Genomic DNA, 22,171 nt, shown 5'->3' with positions numbered 1-22,171 from the left:
TATTTATTATATCTAGACCGCATCACTCCCATTTCAGCCCTTGGAAGGACCTTAAAATATCCAAGAAGGAAGGACCTCTTTTTCAACCAAAAAGTGACTAGAAGATTCTTTTTCTGAAATGTTCCTCTAATTCTTATAGCTAGTACTTTCTCAACGGGTATCTGTGTGCTGGCTCCTAGCTCTCCTCATTGGACCTCATGTCCTGGTCTCAGTTTTTTTCTGGTACAATGGGTCCCACAAAGAGATGGAAGCAGTGTGGGCTAAGCGGTGCCAGCAACCTCCAGGGCATTATCCCACTTGCATTAACCCCTGCAGCCAAAAGGGGTTCTTGGCATGCTGGGGACCCGCTTTGGGAAGAGCCGACACAGGACCAGGCAAGCTGAGAGGATGGCCCTGGTGCAAACAGATGTTCCAGTCTGGGAATCTAATACATATAGAAATCTGAATTTGCTGATTTACTGAATATTCACAGCTCCGAGGAGCACTGCCCAGCAAAAATAAGATCTTACAAGAAGCAAACTCTTATTACAGAGAAGCATATTTGCTATTGTTACATAAAAGAAAACAGCAAGAAAATTTTAGGATAATTAAGGTGCAGAGATTTTTTTTACACTGAGAGAAGTGAAACAAACAATTGTCTTCACTGATGAACTATTACTGCCAGCCAAAACTTTTAAATTTTAAATCAAGCTGTTTATTGGGAAACCTTAGCACATTAGAGCAATGGAGGAAACCAAAAGGTGTTTATTCTTCCAATAAAGTCCTAGAAAGTGCATGGAGATTTGAGAGGTAATAAACACACGACTTCACTAGCATTAACTTCACCCACAGTTTACTAACATGAATTTATTTATACATAATTCTTTCCTTGGGAGAGACCAGTTAATAATTTCTAACAGTTTACCAAGTTCAGATGCATCTCAAGTGCCAGATGTTTTTTTAATTGATGCAAAGTCCGATTATCAAATTCCAGACTCACTCCAAACACTTCACTTTATTCTTGCTGGAAATATCCCAAGAAGAGTTTCTTGGTCTGGAATTTTGGTTTTTGTGTTCGAGAAATGAAGATGCATGCATGTTTTGAACCTTAAAACATAACTCCAGTTTTATTCATTTTGAACATTGGTTTAATTCTCCATTAACTATTTCTTAACTGTCTGCTCTATTAAAAATTATCACTATGAACCTTATGATATTCAACTGACATGTAAGCCTGTATGTTTTCATGTGGGACTGAGCAGGAAAGTAATTCCAACAATTCACTTATATAATATTATTAATGCATTATAGTCAGTATTTACTCTGATTGCAATATTTCTAAGACTGTGATAAGAAGCAGTCTATATGTGTATACCCCACCCCCATCGCCTACAACGCATGGCATTTATGTCTGCCTTTCAAAAGAGAGTTTTCAGACTCAGGTAGAGATTAGTCATTCTTCCTTACAGTACATTCCTGTAGAATTACTTATGCTCTAACTATTCTTTGGTTTTAAAAATAGCCCTCTGTTTTGATCATTTGGGTTTCTTTCCTCCATGACCACAAAACTTATGTGAAAGTGAGTACTGAGGAGTTTCTACTCCAGAGTTTCCATTCCATTCCACCCTGGAATGGTGCACAAGCACATCAGGGAAATGTTATCACTTATGGAGCCAAGGAAACAAGTGTGTTGAATCAGATACTGCAATTTGCAGAAATTTTTTATTCTAAGTGAAGAAATGCTCGGGCTCTGCTGAAAGGTCAAATGGAAAAGAGGCTGCAGCTACAGAATAAAGATTTGGTCTGTGCCGAGAAACCTTGTCTCAGTCTGCCTACAATTTTGACATTTTTTGTTTTACCTGTTTTAATTCCTTTATTAGTCTCTCATCCTGTGACACCTTGCTTAGAACTAATTTTAAAGACACAAAATACATACCACCACTGCCTCCACCGCCCCCCCTCCCCCTTCCCCGCCCCAAGCAGTGGAGCTAACTGGTAAAAACAAGTGCACAAAACAGAGCACATACATGAAGGACGGAGCCCTTGGATCAAAAAGCTCTGTGGGGCAAGGACTGTCATTTCTTAAGCAAATACTTTTCCCTTTTCCTCTCTGCATTATCAAATGCCTTCCACCTACCTTATGCAATTTCTTCCTCTGTTCTTAATGATAATAGCTTACATTATATAGTACCTTTCATCCAGAAGAATCCCAAATGCTTTCCAGCCCACAGACAAGGATTATCTCGCCCACTTCCAGAACTCAGCTAGGTCTAAGCTCAATGGTGTCACTTTTACGCTAGATATCACATGGCAACTGAAGGGATTTTTTTAAAGCTTATATTACTCGCCATTAGTACCTTGGACTACCTACTTAATTCTTTCAGAAAGACCCCAGAACTGCAGTAATCTTCTGCAACACACAGCAGAAAGGGGAGCCAACAGACTGATGGAATAAAAATCACTGTGTTACTGACATGGTAGAAATACACACTGAGATCAGGCTAGGACTGTTTACTACCATGACTTCAACACAAACTACAGACAAGAGCTGGTGCCTGCTAGAAATGCTCAGGGCCCCTTCTCCACCAAAATCACCCCCTATCCCCCCACCCCCCAACATGCCAAGTTGCATTCTTCACCATTTTCCTTTCCTTGTCGCTACTTACTGTTCTGAGTTCATGCCTGAATGCATAGCTCTACATCCAAAAAAATTTACAGAACAGAAACCCGCCTTTCCTTTCAAAGACATTCTTTAATCAAGGTGACAGGTGGGGAGAATTAGTTATGTGACCAAAAAAGTAGTGGTCTGAGAACATCACATACAAAAAGGAACAATATAAGCGACAGCTCAGATATTTCCTTGGTACTGCCAGAAGCCAGTACTGCTTCCGGTAGAACAGTAGCATTCCAGAACAGAAAAGCTAAATTCAGAATATAATTTGCTAAATATGTAAGTGCAGGTTGCTAAATGAGGAATTTTAAGGGGCTTATTCCCCACCCATTAGCTATTTTACTTTGTGTTATATGCCTTTCTGTTGTTTTTAATTGGTAATAGCCCTGGAGTACATTTTGGCAAACTGTCAGATAAGCACTTGAAAGCTGAAGCAAATCCACTTGTTCTATTCCTTATATTAAAAACATCTATAGAAATGAAGACAAAACCCTCCTCTTCCAGATACAACTTGGGTCACTCAAAGTCTACAGGAGATCAGAACTAGGTTATCACAACTGAAAAATGGTGGTTCACGACTGAGCTGCACAAAGGTTTAAACCTGTGAAGCCACCCCCCAACATTCCCAACCTTCCCCAAGTGATCCAGCATGGTAATCCACAGCAATAATTCAGCTCACAGTTCACTGTGGATCAGAAAAGGAAGGAAGTAGGCACACATGGCTCAAAAAAATAAACATGATCAAAGTGCTGACTTCAGTATGAGACTAAATCCTGACTATATTGACGTCTGGCAGGTGGGTAAAAGAACCTTGCAATTCTTAAGTGTTTAGAGCATTTGCACTTGGAATAGCATATTTCTATTTGTAAAATGTACCAAAAGATTCTGTTTACATTTTAAATTAAGTTTTAACGTGAACTAATAAAGCAAAAGTAGTTTTATGGAATCTTATTTTTAAGAAACTTTTCACACTGTAAATATAACACTGGCAAGATAAGGCACTGATCCATTTTACAAACACATTATAAATAACTCAGCTCCTTGGGATCACATATCACATCAGTATGGCAACAGTGTGCTAAGATGTGGTATGTAGAACGAAACAGCAGTATATGTGTTCTCGTGTGCTGCCGTCTTATCTAGTCACAGACACATAGCCATGTATCGTAGGACCTATATTGCTTCTAAAAGACAATGGGTATTCTCCCCTCCTCACTTGGAGTTGAAGTCTGAACTTTTCAGAGAAAGGAGTCAACCTGTAGCTCAAAAGCTGCTGCAAGGCCTTCTGACTGGCCATTCCACGACTAGATCAACTATGATCTGGATGAATAAATGCAGGTCAGGTTTTATTTGATAAACATGCACATCATCTGTCAGTTTGCAAAAACAAGCAGCAACACAGAATAGAAGAAAAAATCCAGTTTGTTTTATGAGCACTGGAACAAAAGATTTGTGCTTGGTATTTGACTTGTTTCTAGTCAAAGACAGGCAGGTTGGACAGGACACTGTTTCTTTCACAAGCTAAAGATGCTATCACTTAACCTCGACATTCTACAACATGATACTGGAGTCTGCACCAGGTCTCAGCACCTTCAGCAGGGCACCTGTACATTCTCTGTGGATTAAAGTGCTGCATCAAAAGCCAGAGATCACTTACTCCTGCATGGAACTCAATCAGCCTCTCCAGCACAGCATGTTACCTGCTGGCTTTTTGTCCCATTTATCCCCTGTCTAGTGCTTCCATTTTCATAAATTTTTGCTTCCAGGAGACTCAGATTAAATAAAACTACAAGTTAAACTAAACGGAGTTGCTCATCCAGTTTTTCTGTTATGTGTCTTTTCTAACAGCTCATGTTTATTTAGCTTGTGCACGCTGCAGACTGCCTTCTGTGCTATATTTGGACAGCCACTAGTCAGCACCAAGGTGTATCCTCCATCAACTTTCCAGCATGGATACAGTGGGATTTGGCTGGATACCAAGCAACCTTTACGAAAACACCAATAGTGACATTAACATGGACTACTTCTGCTCACAACTGGTATCTGTGAAGAGCTTCAGTATTCCTGAACTCGTTAAATTATGATGCTAAATACACACAATAGGCTGCAAGCAGTTTCACAGCCAAAACCAGAAGATACTTACTTCAATGCTGAAGTACCCTCTGTCCACGTAGTCCCCCAGGAAGAGATACCGCGTGTTGGCTGGAGAACCTCCCACTTCAAACAGTTTCATCAAGTCAAAAAACTGACCATGGATGTCTCCACAAACTAGAAGAGAAGAGCAGCAATATTCAGATTTACCATGCAAAGATCATCTTAGGCACATACATTCTGAAGTCACTGTCTTATAAGAAACACATTATGACAATTTTGTACATCATCCTCTAGTTAAACGACCAGTGAGAGCCGGCAGCTGCTCAGTAGCTGTTTTTCTATGACACGCATCCATATATGTGCGTGTAAAAGGCTACCAACTAATTACAGGAGAGCCATTAGACAAATCTGACCTACAATTATCTTCATAGGTATCTGTCTATTCTTCCTACTGCCCAGCACAGTACACAACATTGGCAACAGTGGTAAGACAAACCAAAGTAGTCCTGAAAAAAAGAACATGTACAAGCATAGTTACTCTTTCATTTGACATTGCTGCTCTATTTCTCCTAGTCTTAAACTCAGACAAACACCAGAAGGCTTTCCACAAAATGCAAAGCATGCCTGTTTTGTGTATGCCACTGGTTAAGCCGACAAACTTCTGACTTCTAGTTTCTGTATAGAAAAAATGGCCTGCTTCCTTTCCCACAGCATGTCTTATACACGAGGACAGTGGCTTTTCACGTTTTAACCTCTACCGCTTTATTTAACCTCACATAATTATGATTTGTTTCACTTCACTGCAATGAAGTCACTCTAACAAGTGGCTTCCCCAGAAAGAGCAGCCCCAATAAACATGACAGACAGAGCGCAAGTGGTGTGCCACTGGGGCTAAGTGGGGATGCCTCCTTCTGTGCCTTAGAGTTAAGAAGTTGGCTCAGCCACCTTGTGAAATTGCAAACTCTGTGGTGGGTGATTTTAAGCTCCTGCAGGAAGGCAGGCAATGCGTGTGGAGGACCCCATCGAAGCTTAACTAACAGTGCTGTGTCAAAACCTGCATTGTTTTGCCTTGTTTTGTTTCCTCCACCCAAGGGAGGAGGAGAGCTCCACACCCCCAGTATAGGGCCAAGCCTATGCCTTTTCTGGAAATGATCTTTAACAAAGAAAACATTAACAGCCCTGACTTACTGAGGTCAGTTTGGACTGGTTCTCCCTTCAGTGATCCAAACAAACACCTGATTTTCAAACTAGAAGGGTGATTATGACAAAACTGAATAAACCAAGGGTTCAACCTTGTCTTGCAACAGCAGCCCAGCTTCTTATTAACTGCTAACACTAAATTCAGTAGACTTCAGATGCTCTCTCTGATGCAATGTTCTTGTTCCAATCACAGAGAAACAAACCTCACGTTTGTGGCATACCATGAAGAAGCTGAAGTCACATCTCCACATGGACACAAAATGACTACACAGAACAGCTGTAACACCAGATTCAACAAACTCGCAATGCAGTGTTCAGACATTATTGTCTTTCATCTCAGTCCAGTGTCACATTATATATTTTACTTGTATCACTTTTCTCTGAATGTATACAGTAATAATAGGATCAATATTGGCATTCCATCCAAAAACTAAAGATAAAAAGAATCCCTACCCAAACCAAAACCAACCAAACAGCTGCTCCCTGGGTACAGAAAAAACACTACTGATACCCCAGTCACTGCCCTCACGAATATTTATGTGAAACTGATGACACAATTCACCAGTACCAGCTAGGTGAGCGTTCTGTGACAGTAACAGGGTATTTTTCCCCATAAACCAGCACATAGTACTCTTACCACCACTATGTTACATTGTATAATCTTTTTCCTAGTTCATTCCCCCACCCCAAGAGTTTTAGATTACAACCTTCATTTGAAAAACATAAACATTTACAATTCCTAAGAATATCTGCTATTAATTAGGAAAAAAAAAAAAGTATTTAAATCCTCAAATGGTATACCACCACTTTTATGTCTCTAAAAAATATTTGTACCCCAAAGGAAATTTTTGATAGCATTTTCATTTGAACACGTTAATCTACCAAACTAATACACACCGCTTGACTGTACTCCTCTGCATGGACACTGTGGGAAGATTAAAAACACATGTCGCATACTGATGGCCAAGCAATCTGCTCTCCTAACTTCCAGCAAAAAAGCTTTTGGTTATATAACTGTACAGCTCTACCAATTATCACCCGCCCCCATTTGCTCCAAGTGCAAAAACCTGAAGTCGAACAAGACTGAAAGATTTTAAAGGGATTTAACTTTTGCTCTTTCACTAAAGCACAAAGAAACAAGACTTTTGTTGTTGTTGTTACGTGGACATGTGTGAACAGGTAAACACATTGAGGCTTTTACAGAGAACCAAGAAGGTTAGAGAGCTTTCTCCAAGTAGCTCTATGTCCATGAATTTGTCACAAGTCAGAACAACAGAGCACAAATCACTGGACAGAAACAAGAAGTGCAGAGCTTAGCAATCCCATGACTTGCAAAATTCTGAACTGGACTTGAGAATTGATACTCAGTGGATACTCCAGGCACTTTGCACACAGGAGCCTACTCTTTTATCCATGACAACACATGCATAAATGTATCCAGGTAAAAAAAAAAAGAGGGGGTGGTGGTGGGTGGTGGTGGTGCAGGACACAGCTAAAAAGCCCCTCAAATCCAGCCTTGCCAATTAAAGTAGTTCCAAAAGAGAAGCTTAAAATCAGTAGGTAAAAGCAGTGGAAGGAGGCACTCCAGTTAATATTGAGATTTTAGGTTACTATGGTCAGATCTCAGATTCCTACTGAAAGACTACAACGCTACATACAGTTAATCACATTAGCACTTTCATGTTGCTTTGCTGTTTCCCATCACTAAGGGCGAGCTTTGCAGTACTGTCCCACCAAGAGCCCACAGGAGAGGTTCTACTATGTCCACTCCATGTTGCCTCTGCAAAGCTCTTTTTGAAGTTCACTATCTTGCCCCGTCATGTTGCAGAAAAAAACTCTGAAAGTACACTACTCTATATTCATGTTTACGCTTGTACAAGCATTACCTTTGAATCTGTATTTATATATTATTATATTATATTATGTATATTATATATTTATTATATATTATATATTTATTATATATTATATATAAAAAATTAGTTTTGCCAAAAATGCCCTTTTTTATACTTGTGCAGGCCCTTTTTGGTACTGGAGCATTTGGTATTACAGTTCATTCAATGAGAGATGAACACTTTTCCATCAAAAACCAACAAAATAAAACCCAGCACAGTGATGCAGGAAATTAAATTCTTAATTAAGATCTCCAGGATCAATATACTTATGGATTTAAAGTATGAACACAGGGAATATAAAACATCATTTGTATGTGTGTGGGATTGACATTAAAAGCAGCTGTATTTGTACAAAATAAATTTATCAAAAGGAGGAATACAGGGTGGTATGTCTTCTATTAGAACTTCAAATATTTTGCTATGTCATTGGTTTCCCAAAAGTGCCATCAAGTCATGGCCTTTTTACATTTACCAATTTCTGATAATTAAATAATATGACAGGATTATTTTTTTTTCTTAAAAAGACTGCTTAATTTATCCAGTACTTTTCAACTGCCTTTATATCCTGAAATTGCCAGCTGGGCAACATAAAACAGTGTTTCCACTGGCTTACCGTTTCCAGGGAACAGTTCAGGCACTGAACTTGTCCATGGATTTGTCTGTCTGAGCCTGTCAACAGTGTCTACTTACCTAACTGCTCAGGGCAGCAAGCTCCAGACCTCTACAGATCACTACGTAAAGAACATTTTTAAACTGTTTTAAACTTATCTCCTACAGAATTCATTAGGGCAATCAAAGTTTAAGAAACACTGGTTGGTTGTGGACTCCTTAGAAATGTATCTCTGTTGAGGAAGTTTTCAGGGAAGACACAGGCCCCTCCAAAAGATTCAGGTTGAGAGGACTGCCCATGCAATTACTGAGAAATCGTATTTCTGAGCAGCTTTTCCTATTTGTTATGATTAGTACTTCAATCCACTACACCATCTTACATTATAGCAGCAGAACTTTCCCAATGTAACTGTACAGAAAATATTATTTTAAAAAATAAAAATAGAAATTGGACATTGGGGAGAGAAGGGAGAATTTTTTTTTGTTTGTTTTTAGCAACTGTCATCCCAATACAAATTAAATTATGTTTCTGATGGCTTCATTGCGAGGATGTCCCTCTGCTTTATGTCAAAGGAAAAAGCAATATAGCAACAGGAACTCTTAAGTTCAAGTTGTACTAGCAGTGAAGGAAACTCAAAGCTTAGCGGTAGTATTGTCAGCTTATTTCTAGAAGACAAAGCAGCAACACAGTAAGTTAGATTGCAATGATTATTGGCACAAATAAAAAGTCTGAAAGTGCTCTTCAGATACCTTCCTTGAAATAACTAAACACTCTTCACTACACAAACTCAGTCTAGAGATTATTCTGTGTGGTTTCCCACTCCAGATGGATATTAAGAACAAAATGTATAGTCATAGAACATTAAACACTGTAAATTCAAAAAAAATTCTATCTGAAACAGTTTGGATATGCTGCACTTATTTTCTCATTTATCCTGGATGTACTTAATTAGTGTTAGCATTACAGTCTGATAGTAAAATACCATTAATGTTTCAATAAATTTCCATTCCATGTATCACAAGATTATATTCCCATCTTCAAATGTCACCAGGGATTAGGAGCAGCTACACAACACTATCATCAGCTTCAGAAGTAACATCTACAAACGCATACACATATGACAATTAAAAATAATGAAGCGAAGACACCTTTTAAAGAAGAAACTAACACTGCATAGGGAATATTATCCATCGCTTGAAAACTCATTCTTTACATTCACTGAGTTAGGGATGTCTTTGTACTGAGGTCCAAGAGATTGTGCTTCAGCAAAGCAGCATGGAATACTGCAAAATTTAAGGAAGAAAAACACCCTATGAGTTACACTGCAGAATGCAGACTTCGAGCCACAAAGGGGTTTGCTTTGTGCAACATTTAGGAAGTGTTTAGCTGCTTACCATTCCAGTAGCTAGCAAATGCTTCCAAGAGCTTACTGTTTTCCGAGGACACCCAGAAAGTAAGCCTTACTGACAAACGGATGAGCACGCCGCATAAACCTGCACGTCTGAGCTGACTATGGATGCTCATTTGTCCAGGTCTACAGGATAGGACGGTGAAGAGGCTGCATACTCGCAGTGAGAAGTATGTCCCAACCACTTCTCCAGGGAAGAAATTTGGAGCAATGAAAAATTACCAAAGGCTGAATGAAGAAGCCAAGTGAGGAAGGAATACTTACAAGCAACAGTGGACACACAAAGGCAAAGCAAAACTGGCTAGACAAACTTCTGTAGCTAAGGAGTCAAAGATCGGGCTTCCTTGGCCAACTGATAATAGAAGCGAAAACACCAAAACCCCTTACAAGAGCTATATGCCTGAAATTCTCAGGTGCTTCAAGAAAAACTACCGCACTGCTCCTGAAGGGCTCAACTAATAACCAGAAGGCTCTTGTTTTCCCCAAGATTTAACAAGTCACATAGGAGAGTCACATGTCTTTGATTACACAATATATGAATTTGAATGAGCTTTGTTTCCAAGAGTATGTGTTTTTGAGGAACATGATATATCGCCACAGCAGTATGAAATGCTTGAAACACCAGAGTTTTGTCCCATATATGTATTTTGTTTTATTTGCTAAAGATAGATCGATTTTCTCCCTTACTTTTTGGAGAACAAGAAGGAAGTATGAAATAAAAGAAGAAACACCAAAAGTTTTATTTGTAGCTGCTTGCTGAAGCACAACTTAACGTAACTTAACCACTGAGTTTGTGTCTTGTTTTATAGTCATGCAGTTCTGTGTGTAAGTCAGATGTTTTACACAACTTCCAGGCTTTATTACTTACTCAAAATAAAGTCAGAATCATTTAGACAGCTAAGTAACTCACCATCCTAAGAAAACATCTACTAGACTCAACATAATGGGCTTTCATATTAATGTTTGTTATATTAAGAGTATTGAACACAGCTCTGTATTTCCAAAAGAAGCAAGATCTCATTCATATTCATATCTGGTTATCTAACACGATTATACTAGGCTTTCATCTATCGTTTCCTTTCAGTCACTGCATGCAAATTGATGAGTTTATACTACAAGACTGAATTTGCACTAACAAAAAACTGCAATTACATATTTTCATAAAGAGGCCTGCTTCACCAAAGAAAGAGCCAGAAACTATTAACCACACAGCAAACGAAAATGCAAATGGACCATCAACACCACGTTTGACAATGTTGTTTCGATGCTGACTTTCCTTCCTTGTACTGAGGAAAAAAAAAGCATCATCACCTTGGGAAAAACTGTTTTCTGTGAACACACAAGCACACTATACTGTGTTCTGCTCTGCCAACACTTGAAACACTAGTGTCTGTAAAGATCAACCCACGCTTACTCTTTGTAAAGGGAGTGAGTGTTCTCCCACCATCCCCTGAAGGCTAGAACAAATTAATGACACTTGAAGAGGTAGAGCGAAAAAGAGTGGGGAAGGGAGAACATCACATCAGAAAAGACCTTCAGGACAACAGTCATTAATATTCTCTGGTGAAGGAGGAAGCAAAAAAACCCCTAAACCATGTGGCAGCAAGCCAAATGTTTGTTAAGGCTACAAAAATATCTTCAGCCCAAAGATTTTAAAAATAGCTCCACAAAATTACTTTTTGTATCACAACATTATTTGCAGTGTCTCAAAACAAATTAAAACCCAGGTACAGCCTGGCCAGCAGAGGAATGCCTTCATATATATAAAAGATACCAGAAGCAACAGAATGTTAGTAAACAGGCTCTCTACCAAGTACTGTAGAACCTATACTGCAGAGAAAAATCCCTTCCTTCCACACTCCTACCCTATCTGAATTTTTCAGGAGCATAAGTGGGTGACATAGCAGTGCAATGCCAAATGAAAACTTTCAATTCCCAGTCAAAGCAATGCAGCAGAATTGTAGTAGAAACAGGATGATTTGGTGAATAATTTACAGAATTTTTCCAAGATCAACAGGGAAAGGTGCTTTCATCACATATACCAGAAGATGCTGAATCAGGTCACAGGGAGAGAAACAAAATGGGATGGGATTAAAACAACATTCACTGCCACACACATCAAAAGCAAAAGCAAATTTATCTTCTCTTAATGCACCCTCAGTATCAGGGAGCAATGCTTATTCCACAGATAACCCCATCAGAAGGATTACTCGTGAGCAAAGTGCTTCATTGGTGTACAGGTCTGGATTTCCAGATCATATGCTTAGATCAAGTTTATTTATAGCAATAGGGAAATTCTGTTATCCTCAGTTTTACAGATAAAAAACAAAGGCCTGGGGAAGCTCAAAAATTTATAAGGTCACGAGTTCAGTCAGTGGAAGGGCAAGGATAGCCAGAGAGGGTGCAACACACCCCCACATTGCTCCATCCAGTTCAATGCACCAGAAGAAGAGAGCCTTTTCAATAACAAAGGAAGGTCCTGCAGAGCCTGGCTTTACATATGATGCTCCAAATGAAATTTAGGGAAGATGAAACAAGGCAAAATAGGAAAAGGTCTTCTGAAGAGGAAAAGCTCAAATATGCTCATCTTTGTACAAAAAAGCAGCATTAAATTCATGCTGTGTTTTATTCTGGGAATACCTTCTATTTCCATAGATTGGACTATAATATCCATCTATAACATACATGTTCGTTGTTAGAATTACACACTGTTCATCCTTCTCACTAACCTTGTTGAAGAGACTGCTAATCGTTTTTTGTTAGACAACATTATTCCAGAGTCAGCAATTTGCTATTAGAAGTGGTTTGTAGCCAGCCCATTGCAATTTAATGTGATGGGCTGGAGGTGTGTGTGTGGAGGTGTGATGATTTAATTCAACTCAGGATCAGGTTTCTTTACAGTTAGTATTTCTCTCAACAGCACAAATCCAAACCCCAGTAAAGTTAAAACAAAGGCACTGGTATTACACAGATGTAGTCATAGTTATATAAAGCCCAAGGAAGCCCTGGGTATTTACAAGGGCTTGATGGATAGTATCCTTGTTTGCTCTTCTTACTGTAGAATTTTAGAGCAGTATTACCCTAACAGACTGCAATACAATTACCTTCCAAGCACCCAACAATTTACAAGATTTTATGGGTAGCAGCATTAGCTTGTCGAGCTTCAGTATATGAATGCCTAGCATCCAAACACCTAACCACAAAAACTGGATGCTCATGTTGGCTTGTATTATATATTTTCCATTTTCACTGGAGGATAACATTTGTTGTCACAGTTTCATCATTTTATATCATCGCAGATTTGCTTTCTGCTGCATCCCACCCCTACTCAGTGTTTTATTAAGTATCAGAAGCATTACTCTATGACAAAAAGCATCTTTCTTCCTTAACCACCACAAGTTGTCTTGTCAGTGGAAAACAAACATTTGCTTGACACAAATACATTTGCTCATTACCTTTGGATATATAGCACTCTGTATTTCCCAGAAACAGCTACTAAGAACAAATAAAAACACTATTTCTCAAATTTCTGGGCTGTAATTAAGCACCTGGTAATATCAACATGGGTATTTGTATGCACCCTGAGTGGAAGGAACCAATTCAAAGAAGTTCTTTGAAGTTCAGCGTTTGGGCTTAACAACAAAAAGAACCAGCAGTGCAGACCTACTGAGCTTCAACCTCAACTTTTGCACCCATGTCTTGAATAGGCTTGAGCTACTATTTTAATCTAACCTTTCTGTACTACAGGTGGTCATGTGCTAGTACATGGGTACAGGGTTAAGAAAAGCAAACAATGTGCAAATTTCCTAGTTCTAGCTCAAGCCACGTAAAATGACTTTTTTAAAATCATAGAATCTGAATACCATAACCAAAGTCTAACCATAACCAGGGAATCTACTATACTGAATTGGCGTTTATGGCACTGTTCTGGTCTGTAGTCTGTCAGTAGTCTCAATTATGACATCCTTTCAGGTTTCTACTACAGAGTTATCAAACACATAATTACAGACCAAACATTCCAAGGGGAGGTAAATAAATATTGAATATCTTACCAATCAGCCAAACAGGATTTCAGTGGCATTTGATTAGGTTAAACTTGATATGTGAATTAAGTGTATGTGAATTCAGTATCTCTGTCCAAGGATTCCACCCCCCTTACTTTTTGCACTTGCAGGATAAAGGCATCCATTGCTTGAATCGGTTTCCGCCAAAGAGATCATACGAAAGCAAAATCATGCAATCAGAATATATAAAGTCTGAAAACACTCCCAGCTACAGTTCCAGATGAGAAAAAAATATTCTCACAGATAGGGGATTTTAATAAAAACTTGTATGTACAGATATTAAATAAACTCCTGAGTCAGCTTTTTATATTTCAGGACAAGATCTGCAGGAAGTTCAGAGGATCTAGCTACAGAGATCATTAATTCTGATGGGAGCTAAGTGATTACTTCTTCCACAGCACTTCCTGGATTATCTGGTTTCAAAGAATATGGAATACCATAATCCTCGACACATACATAATCCAAATATTAAATATTTTTTATGTGACCTTATAAAATTTTGGTTTAAAATATAATGTACATCCATTTAAATGCAGCATGTATAATAAAGGAAGTATTTGCAAATACACTGCATTTCCTCTCAAAGCAACAACATTAATAAGGATGTGCTTTTACCTGAAAATACAACAGGTGAGACCAGCAACTGATTCCCTCAGATACCAGATTTTTTCTGAGAGCAATTCCAACCCTAAACATAAACCCAGCAAATCCCATCAGCAGGATGGTAACGATGGTAACGGTGTCACACCCCCAAAGAAGCAATTACCGTCCTTTAATGCAAATCCATGCAAAGTTCCTGACCAAAAAATTGTGTAAACCCCCTCAAATACAGGTTTTTCCAAAACACAGTACTACAACTGTGGGTGTGCATTACTGAATGGCAAAGTAGCCGTATCTGTGTGCCGAAAGACTGCTGCACCAGTATGAAATAAAGCTTTGCACCTAATGTGACTGTAAAGATAAGTGGCTGGCTTTGCGCTCCACTGCTCTGCTGACGGCTGTAACACTCAAACCAGAATGTTGTTGGGCCACATTTCTACTACGCAATGTCCGTTGTCTTCCTGCTTACGTAGTCCTTGATTTCACAGATCTGAAGAGACACAGCTACACTTGGTAACTACTGGCATTGACTTCAAACAGTTCTTAGGCCAAATTTGGTTCCGCTCCACTCAGTTAATGCAACCTTGTCTTCTGTTGTTACACCTTCTGTCACAGGGATTTCCAAACTGCTATGAAGTCGATAATCTCCTAAATGTGCATTTTGTGAATTCATACTTACTAAGAAAAAGCTATCTGATAAGTAAATCAGTATTTCATCTGGGTTGCAAGTAAAGTTTCCTGGCTAATTCTTAGAAGACTGGGAAACACCTATTGAACCCTCTTTCTCTGGATTTACTTGTCTGTATTAACACCATAACTCATACTCTTCTTCCAGTGTTGGGACAGTATAAACAGTCTAAACTTGAAGAACTCCTAGTTCAGGGAGGAAGTCTAATCTCTTTACATCTGTTAGTTTTCATAATGAGGTGACAGAAAAATCAAAAATATGACAGACAGGAAAAACCCCATCATTTTCTTTCTTTTGTTTTAAATAACTGAAGTCATTTCTGAAACAATGTCCCTTGCGCTCGCTTTTCTTGGGAGACTGGATACAAGCATAATACTATAGCTCTGTACGACATCATGTGTTTAAGGAGCAGAGTACTGCTAAATGACTATTAAATCCAGTGCACAAACACAAATCTATTTTAGGAAGAGACACTTACTGTTGAGAACCTTACTGGGCTAGTATCGGCTGAGCTTCCACAACACACTGGGCTAAACAGACCTGTCATTATTTTAGACCACAGTGCACATACTCCTTTGAATATTGTATGTAACAGTATCCTGGTCAAAGCATACAGGGCGTTCGTTACAAAGCTTTACTGGGGCACCAAAAGATGACCATTTCCCTGTTTCTATTCTATGCGAGTTGGGTACTGGTGATATTTTTTAACATCACCATGCTCATGCAGTAACTGAAGAAGTTACGCCCTTCTTTCAGAAGAACTTTCTTCTTTAACTCCTTTGCTCTGCAGAATGACTCATCTCTCAGAAAGAACATTGTCTACTTTTGGCTAAGATCAAATACATTATCAGTTTAATTTGTTCCAGAAAATGTTCTTTCTAGCTACAACTACTACAATACTAACCCCAAATCCATCCATAGTTTAGTTTACTTCTGTCCTGTACACACACACACAAATCCTGTTCATGATATTAAAACAATTGCATTTATTTTTCTCATTTCTCCATTCTTTAGCATGCACTTTTTGCAGCTTTTAATACAGCTCACAGCTGTAGAAAACAAGGACTGAGGAAACATTTATGGTGAAAAATTATTTGGCAAAAGGAAATACTCGGCAATGCCCAGAGCTAGAGAGTATCTTCTACTTTAAACTATCTAGAGTGTTATTAGTCTGTGGGGTGTTTGTGACTCCTCATTAGCACTAAATTTCAGAGAGATATGTCACTTTCTACAACCTTTTACAGGCTGTGAGGTTTCATCCCATGTAGGTTGCTGATGAGCTGACCTCTGCAGCACATGCTTTTCCTCAAGTAAGCTGTGAAATCTCTGGTCAAAGTCAAGCAAAAATCCAAGGAAGTGCTCCAAACCTCAGGCCCTTATCAAGGCAGATACGGGAGTCACTCTGACCATAATCCTTGACTAGAACAATGAAATCATTGACTAAACCACTGAATCATCATTCACTAAATTCATTAAAACAAAAAATTAGTACCAAAGAGAAAAAGAAAAGGAAAAAACCCCAACCACTCCAAAACCACCCAAACCAAAACCCCCAAACAAACAAATCAAAAAACAAATGCCAAAAGAAAAGAGCCAACTTTCTCACATATTCAGGGCAAATGCACTAAACCCAGCACTTTGACAAATATTCTTGCTGTCATTGGTAAAAAAATCAGCCAACACACAAGACTCCATTGGCTTTTTCAAGCAATGATGTTTTTGTCTGCATCTACCCTGGGTTTATAAGCTTTTATTGGTCAAGTGATAGTTCCAGATGCTTGACTTTTACATAATATTAACTAATTTAAAAAAAATCAGTAATTATTGTTTTGATAAAATATCAGTAAAAACCAGTAATTATTGTTTTGAGAGAGCTGATGCTACCACCACCATTCACATGGTGTTAGCCAGAAAGTTTGGGCCCTAGCACCTGGCAAGAAACCATAACTCCAGCCTGAGTTTAACAGACCTTCACTACAAAAACTGGGTCCACTCAGCTTTCCTTTACTTACTATTTCATTTATTCCTTTATTAATGTCTAATTTGCTTTATTTTCTGTAATGTGTAAGTATCTTAACTAATTGGGTCCTTTATAGGAGAAGAATAGCTAACCTGCCATCTTCTACACTGAAGATACATTTTCACTATAGAATTTATACTATTTCTTTTATGCCTATTTCTGGCTATTCTATTCCTTGCTTACAAGTAAGCAAGAGGTCTTACTCCCAAGAACATGCTGCTTGATTTTATGAAACAAAAACCTTTTACCCTTGTTATAGATTCCTTTATGAAGCACAGACTACTGCTGCTGCTGCTTCTCCCTTGTATTGGTTAGTATAACTGATAGGTCAAATTTAGCTCTCAGCAGCCCGGCAATTCAAGGGAAACAGTCCTCTCATGGATTCGTTACTGTCAAATGAAAAATGTGTGCTAAGAAAAAAATGCACTATTTTCACTTCAGTGACTTCTCAGGCTGCTTGCTAGTCCCTCTGGATTGCAATAACACAGTTATTTGAAGCGACTGCAAGGCAGAAACCTTTCAGGCACATGAAAATAATAAAATTCTAATGTATTCTTAAGTTTGTTAAAGCTTGCCTGTGCTTAACTGAAACTGTAGAAATTGCTTGGCATTCTCCTTTTTTAGCCTCTTGTATCTGGCCAAGTAATAATAATAAAAAATACCTCTTGGATTGTAAACCTGTATTTATTACACCCAAAAGTTTTCATAGACTCTGAAAAGTTTTATAACCTTCACTGAAAATCTTAAATTAGTTTCTTGTGTCTATACAATTTCAATTTGAAATTGTAATGTTACTGAACTTCATAAAGAAAAATGATTAAAGACCTTCAACTGACATCGGTCTATCTACCATAAACAGCTTGCTAGAAAGCTGAAAAGCATGTGACCAAAAGAGCCAAATGAACAGAAGCTTCATACATCATTGTGACTAAAAATATGAGTCAGTGCAGATAGGATCTTATCTTTAGAAAACATACAAGTAATCAGGTTTCAGAAGATCATCACCCACAAAAGAAAGTAATTGTGGCTCTGTGTTTTTGGTGTCCAAGAGAAGCAGGGATATCTGTGCATCACAGGAAGTGGGGCTGATGAATCTGCTATGAAAAAATGCAAGTTAAAAAGAACAGGCTTTCAACCCATTTTTCTCCTTTCTCATGCTGTCTTGGACAACACACGATTCTAAAATACAATCAAAAACCATTAATTCTCTTAACTCAAAATAATGCATGTAAAGCTAGGAAATATTTGAGGTTTTCCACCAAAGAAAGTAAAAAGCTATATACAAAAAGACAGTTAGGTATGAAAATACTTATATGGAAGATAAGTATACATTCTCTGGAATAGCATCTTATCAGGACTACAAAAGATAAAATTAATCTCTACAACTGTTGCTAAGAACAAGAAGTGTCAGCTTCCATTAACATCAGTACATTTTTAGGAATTATTAAAGTCTAAAAGACTAGTTAAGAACTAAATACATGAAAAAAGTCCCCTTGGTTCATTTCAAACACCTGTTCAGCTTTGATTAAAGTCTTTAAGAAACTCACTGAAACTGGACCACATAAAAAACGAGATCTAAAACACTGGAGCTGTTCAGACAATTTCTCTTAAAGGACTAAGGATTAGAAACCCGCTGTGCACAATGTTACTGTCACCTATTCCGCCAAGGACTGACAAACCAAGCACACAGCGACAGGGGATCCCAGGATCTGGATAGGGTCTAGAAGTTCCTCCTCCAACACAGGCAGAGTCTGAGCTGTCCCTCCCAAGCTGAGCAAGGAGCAGCTTCCACTCCTGAGCTGCAACGGGGAAGGACTCAGGACTTTCTTTGAGCCCCTCTCATTGATCTACACTTACAAACCAAACAGCAGCAGTAACACAACTGAAAGAACAAAGCCTCAACAGACTTCTGCAGTCTAGCAAGGCTCCTGCACCAGGTACAAATCTTGCAGAAGTTTTCACTTTTTTTCCCCTGTGAAAATAGGTACAATTGAGTTCCACTAATGGTATTCGTATCTCTGCTAAAAACAAACTGTTTAAATATTATATTCTTAGTGAGCCATGACTAGCATGGGTAAATGATAAGGATGAGATGTGATTTGCATGGGATCAATGATTCTTAATATTCGCTGTGCTCCTTGCCTCAAGCCTTGGCTGGCTTGTTGTATATAACTGAATACAAATAGTTATCTCATATAAAATCATCTCAACTAAAGAACATAGTTTTTGCCATTTAAAGAAATTGGTGGGCAGTTCATACCCAAGAAACTTATTAGCATTAAGCAGTCCCTTCACAATAAAATCTTTATCCACTTACAAACTGACTCACAGTCATTAACTATTGTCTCTTCAGTAAAACACACCTCCAGAAATTTTTGCAACAAAGAAAAAATTACCCAAATAAACACTTACTGCTTGTTTTCTGGGTGAGTTTTGTATCGGCGTTAGTAATATGATTATCTTACTTGCCTTTAATTATGGTGTCTTTTCAAGCACAGAAGATGATGTTGTAAAATGTCAAGTCCCACATGACTAAAGAGGCATTACAAGATATAGTCATTAAGAACTGGACTAACTCTTTCTTCTTTCTGTAGATCATTCATATTAATGATTTATGGGATTATTTTGCACCTGACTAGCCTAAAAGACTTATTCAGATTGAGGTTCTGCCTCATCAGAGGTTTTTATTTGCCACCTACAAGAACAGTATTCCTGGGAAGTTCCTTTTTAAGTAAAAGATTAGAGAACCATCACTTAAGATAACGTTTCAGTAGACTGCAGGACTGCTGGGCTTTTCAAGGCAGCCCTTGAACATGGATGCTTTAATGATCTAGGCTCATTAACTAGAAATATATAAATCATTATTAGAGCAGGAAACAGACTGCAACATTTAAAACTCATTTAGTGACAACGCAAGCAAGTGCTAGCTGCAAAACTGGCTTTCTGTTGAATCAAAAATTTAGCAGAAGAATCAGCAGCAGGCCCTTCAGCTACTTTAGTCTGCTGGGAAATCGGGAAATATTTCTGTCTTGTAAATTGCAACAGTAAAAGAGTGTATTGGGTAACTTAAAAAAGGCCATTTCTATTCCCCGTAGCCTCACTTAAGTTTTTCATCATTCTTCTGTACAGTATTCTAATATTCTTTATTGGCTGATGAAGTTTTTGAGTTGCTAACCAGGATGAAGTCATTTTGTTAGCTTTCTGTTTTTTACAAATGCTATTTCATACAAGAGTGCCTCTTGGTTTTTAAAATGCATGTTAATTCAGTATATCTCTAGAAACTAAAAATCTACATTTTAGAATTGCTGAAGAATACATCCCTCAAACTGGAGCAATGGTATAAGTGGTGGGAGAAGAGAGGAAAGCACACGGTGCAAGAGGAGCACCTTACGAGCTACAGGAGGTCACTTTACAAGTCCCCCAAACTTCTGTCACGAACAGAGTGATCATTCTGCACAAAGAATGGTAATTTTCTGTGTTCAGGAGGGGTGGGTGGGGGGAGAAGACTGTGTTTTTCTTCCAAGGCCATATGTATCCTGAGCAAAACACATATAAAATAACACAATCAAAAAGGTTTCCTTCTGCTACTTAAGGTAACAATTACAGGAGGAAAAGGGCTGCCTAAATACAAATGAAAATATATTGGTTTAATCATACAGTTTAGCTGTCTGTTGTTGACCTGCCTGTTTAGGAATGGAGACAGTAAGGGGTTCAATGTAGCAGACGCAGGCTTTGCTACATTACAGAAGACATTATAGGAAGAGCAACACTAAGGAAAAAAAATATGATAATGCAAAAGTACTGATATATTTGTGAAATAAAGTACAGGCACACTGTTAAAATGGCTCTAAATACATGCCTTACAACTTTTTTTTTAATTTCAACTTTTACTCTGCTCTTTCTCTTGTGCTTTGTTTCACCCTATTTTTCAATACTTCAGGACAAAGATGGCAGAGCTACAGCAGGAGGGAAGGAAAGGAGCACGGCTTTCAAGGCCCCTGTTTGTCATGAAGCTTGGACTGCATCAAAACCTGGGACACCCAAAATCAATTCTCAGTCTCAAGGCAGGAACAGGCCCATACTTAAGTGACAGACCAAGAATAAATGAAGTGCAGATATGAAAAAAATGAATTCCTGAAGAGAATTCCGAGACAACAGCCATCATCTAAAAATCCACTTGCAGACTTTATTTTTTAAATGATTTAAGCTAGAAAAAAAATCTGCCATTCCGGATATTCAAAGTTCAAATCAAGTTTCATGCTTAGTTCAATGCATTTTTTACAGAAAACGTCCCCTATAATCATTAGTCTAACGTTACCCATAAGCATGAGTCATATAGAGATTCTGCCTCCCAGATAAAATAATTCTCCCTCATCACTTTCTTCATATTATTAGAGAAGTTTATTTCAACAGAAAAAGCAAAGGAGAAGCATATCATTGTTTCCATTGAAAACAATTGGGAAAAAAGCAGAAAATAGTAGCTTCACAACACAAAAACCCACATATGAGGCTATACAACATCATTAAATTTTAATCATCTCTCCAAGCCTTTAAACCCTATTGTGGTCCTCCAGTTTTCATACTTTACCTATCAAGACCAGCTGCATCAGCTTGGACTCTGATCTGGTATGAATCGAGTGTCCTGAGTCAGAGTCTGCATGAAGGCCTCATTGTCATGAGGTGGTGAAATCACCCTCCCTGGAGGTGTTTAAAAAAACACGTAGATGCGGTGCTTAGGGACATGGTTTAGTGATGGACTTGGCAGTCCTGGGCTAACAGTTGGACCTGATGATCTCAAGGGCTTTTTCCACTCTAAATAATTCTATGATTCTATCATGAAGGCATCATCCCAATTTCACTGGACTTACACTGCAGCCTGCTTCTGCAAAGTTAGCATCACAGGTGATACATTAATGACGGCACTACACTGTGGAGCCAGGTC

The 22,171-nt window shown here is 38.4% G+C and overlaps 1 protein-coding gene across 1 annotated transcript in view; it reads right to left on the bottom strand.

The window, feature by feature from the left end:
• PPP3CA (protein phosphatase 3 catalytic subunit alpha) overlaps window positions 1-22,171 on the bottom strand; it is a 194,251-nt gene that overhangs the window by 53,331 nt on the left and 118,749 nt on the right. Inside the window, exon 3 of the mRNA XM_080368667.1 lies at window positions 4,794-4,918. Coding sequence (XP_080224793.1) covers window positions 4,794-4,918 — 125 coding nt within the window. The remainder of the gene's footprint in view (window positions 1-4,793; window positions 4,919-22,171) is intronic.

This window comes from Falco punctatus (assembly GCF_963210335.1).
Source record: "Falco punctatus genome assembly, chromosome: 1".
In the NCBI taxonomy this organism is placed as follows: Eukaryota; Metazoa; Chordata; class Aves; order Falconiformes; family Falconidae; genus Falco; species Falco punctatus.
Note: the sequence above shows the minus strand (reverse complement) of the source record. Positions and strands in the feature narration are given on the sequence as shown.